The following is a 2,228-nucleotide window of genomic DNA, read 5'->3' on the forward strand; positions in this document are numbered from 1 at the left end:
ACGAGGTCAGGAGATCGAGACCATCCTGGCTAACACGGTGAAACCCCGTCTCTACTAAAAATACAAAAAACTAGCCGGGCGAGGTGGCGGGCGCCTGTAGTCCCAGCTACTCCGGAGGCTGAGGCAGGAGAATGGCATAAACCCGGGAGGCGGAGCTTGCAGTGAGCTGAGATCCGGCCACTGCACTCCAGTCTGGGTGACAGAGCAAGACTCCGTCTCAAAAAAAAAAAAAAAAATTCTAGGTGCTCAACAGTGACATGTGGCCCGGGGACCCCAGTGGATAGCACAGCCCTCAATGAACCTGCTGTTCTAGAGGTCTCACCATGGATGCTAATGAAAGTTCTTATTACCAAGGCATTTCTAGCTCCTGTTACTTTACTTATAGCACAATGCATTCTAAATGATCCCTCACACACTCTCAGGTAGACCAGACACACACACAATCCATAACTCCAATGACACACAATCAGAAGCACAATCATACACACACTGTAGGAGGCCGAAGATGCCACCCCAAAAACACCCAGCACCGCATCCCTGGACCCTGTGCGTATCTTATGTGACTCAGCAAAGGCGCTTTTCAGATACGACAATGGCGTGTGGACTGACACTGGGGAGATCACCCTGGATGCCAATCTAATCACTTGAGCCCTGAAACGTGGAAGACTTTCTCTAGCTGGAAGCACAAGAGAAACGTGGCAGGAGAGGTCAGAGAGGTTCCAAGTATGAGACAGGTTTGAGGCACAGTTGCTGGCTCTGAGTTGGTAGAGCCCATGGGCGGGGACCACGGAGAGCCAGAGAGGCATAGATGGAGAAAGACGGTGAATTTTCAGGGCAGTGAAATTATTCTGTCTTCCACTGTCATGAGGGATAGAATAAGTATGTATTATGCCTCAGATCTCAGGTCCTGGGGAAGCAGCGGGAGCGGCACCTGCAGTCCATCCGCAGGAGTGACTCTTCCTAGAGAGCAAGGGCACAGGTTAGCCCCCAGCAGAAGGGGTGGAGGTTAGACCACTCTGGTGAGATTAGAGGATGGCTGATAACAGGATAGTGGAGATTAACTCCCGGGAGGATGTCAGAGGACCCTCCGCTGCAGGAGGACCCGAATCAGCCCCTATAGTAGGAGCACGAGATAGACCACTGCAGGGAGGGTGGAGGTTAGCCCAGTGAGAGGAGTGGAGGTCCCTTTCAGCAGAGTCAGCTCAGGATGGACCCACAGCCAGGAGGAGGCAGGAACCTTAGTCCTACAGCAGCAAGGAACAGTGATCTGCCGACAATGTGACTGACCCTGGAACGAGTTTCTCTTCAGAGCCCCCAGGAAGAGCCCAGCAGCAATGCTTGGATTCCAGCCTGTGAGTCCCACAGGAAAGAAACCGGCCAGGGCCAGTGAGCCTCTGACCTGTAGACTCCCCGCTCATCAAGTGTGTCTTTGAAAGATGCTACTTTTAGCGTTGTTATGGCAGCAACGCAAAGGAAATACACACCAACACACACACACACAGTCCCACGTCATGGGTGTCTTTTCCTCATTGTTTATTTCAACAAAGGTTATAAAAAGTAGAAAAATAAACATTTTCCTGGAGGTGACTTGGGTTTACACACACAAATACATAAATAGCGATTGGGTGGCAATAAATTAAGACAAGCGGTTAATTGATAAATAAAATCTCAGATTGCATGACTGGTGGGAGAGTCAAACACACAGGTCCCCGCTGGCGACACATTTCAGGTCCCGCGTGAGGAGGCGGAAGAGGTTGAAGGTGACAGAGGCCTCGAGGCAGCCAGGGGACTCCTGTAGGGAGGAGGGGATGGGTCAGGGGCTGTCCAGGGTCTGGGCTCCTAGTGGCTCCCCAGACCCCAGTCCCTCTCTTCCCAGGTCACTCACCTTTTTTGGGGCCTCCTGGAGCCGGTGCAGCCAGTGGTGGAGGCGGCCCCAGGGCCTGGGCCCTGCCGTAGGCTGAGGCTGGATCTGTGGGCAGAGGAGAGCCGTGTGTGAGGCGGGGCCTGGGCCACCACAGGGGAAGGACGCTGCTCAGAGCCCACAGACCTGGGTGCCCGGGCCCCGAGGACTCACACAGGCCCGGAGCTGGGAGAGGATGTGGTGCAGGGTGTGAAGGGGCTGGTCCAAGACATCCACCAGGGCCGAGTCAGCGTCAGCGGCAGCCTCCAGAACCTTCAGCGTCAGGGCCAGCTCAGCCTCCAAAGCCACAGGGCGCTCCCTCACCTGA

At 54.5% G+C, this 2,228-nt stretch overlaps 1 protein-coding gene across 1 annotated transcript; it reads right to left on the reverse strand.

Moving 5' to 3' along the window:
* Positions 1 to 1,471: 1,471 nt before the first annotated feature.
* Positions 1,472 to 2,221, reverse strand: LOC113223019 (interferon lambda-3; the record flags this gene model as incomplete). The annotated part of the gene is made up of 3 exons (XM_026452611.1): positions 1,472 to 1,792; positions 1,886 to 1,969; positions 2,075 to 2,221. Coding segments are annotated over 3 exons (330 nt in total), but the record flags the coding sequence as incomplete, so codon positions are not given.
* Positions 2,222 to 2,228: the final 7 nt, after the last annotated feature.

The sequence above is a fragment of the Piliocolobus tephrosceles genome, unplaced genomic scaffold (genome assembly GCF_002776525.5).
Source record: "Piliocolobus tephrosceles isolate RC106 unplaced genomic scaffold, ASM277652v3 unscaffolded_37733, whole genome shotgun sequence".
NCBI lineage: Eukaryota > Metazoa > Chordata > Mammalia > Primates > Cercopithecidae > Piliocolobus > Piliocolobus tephrosceles.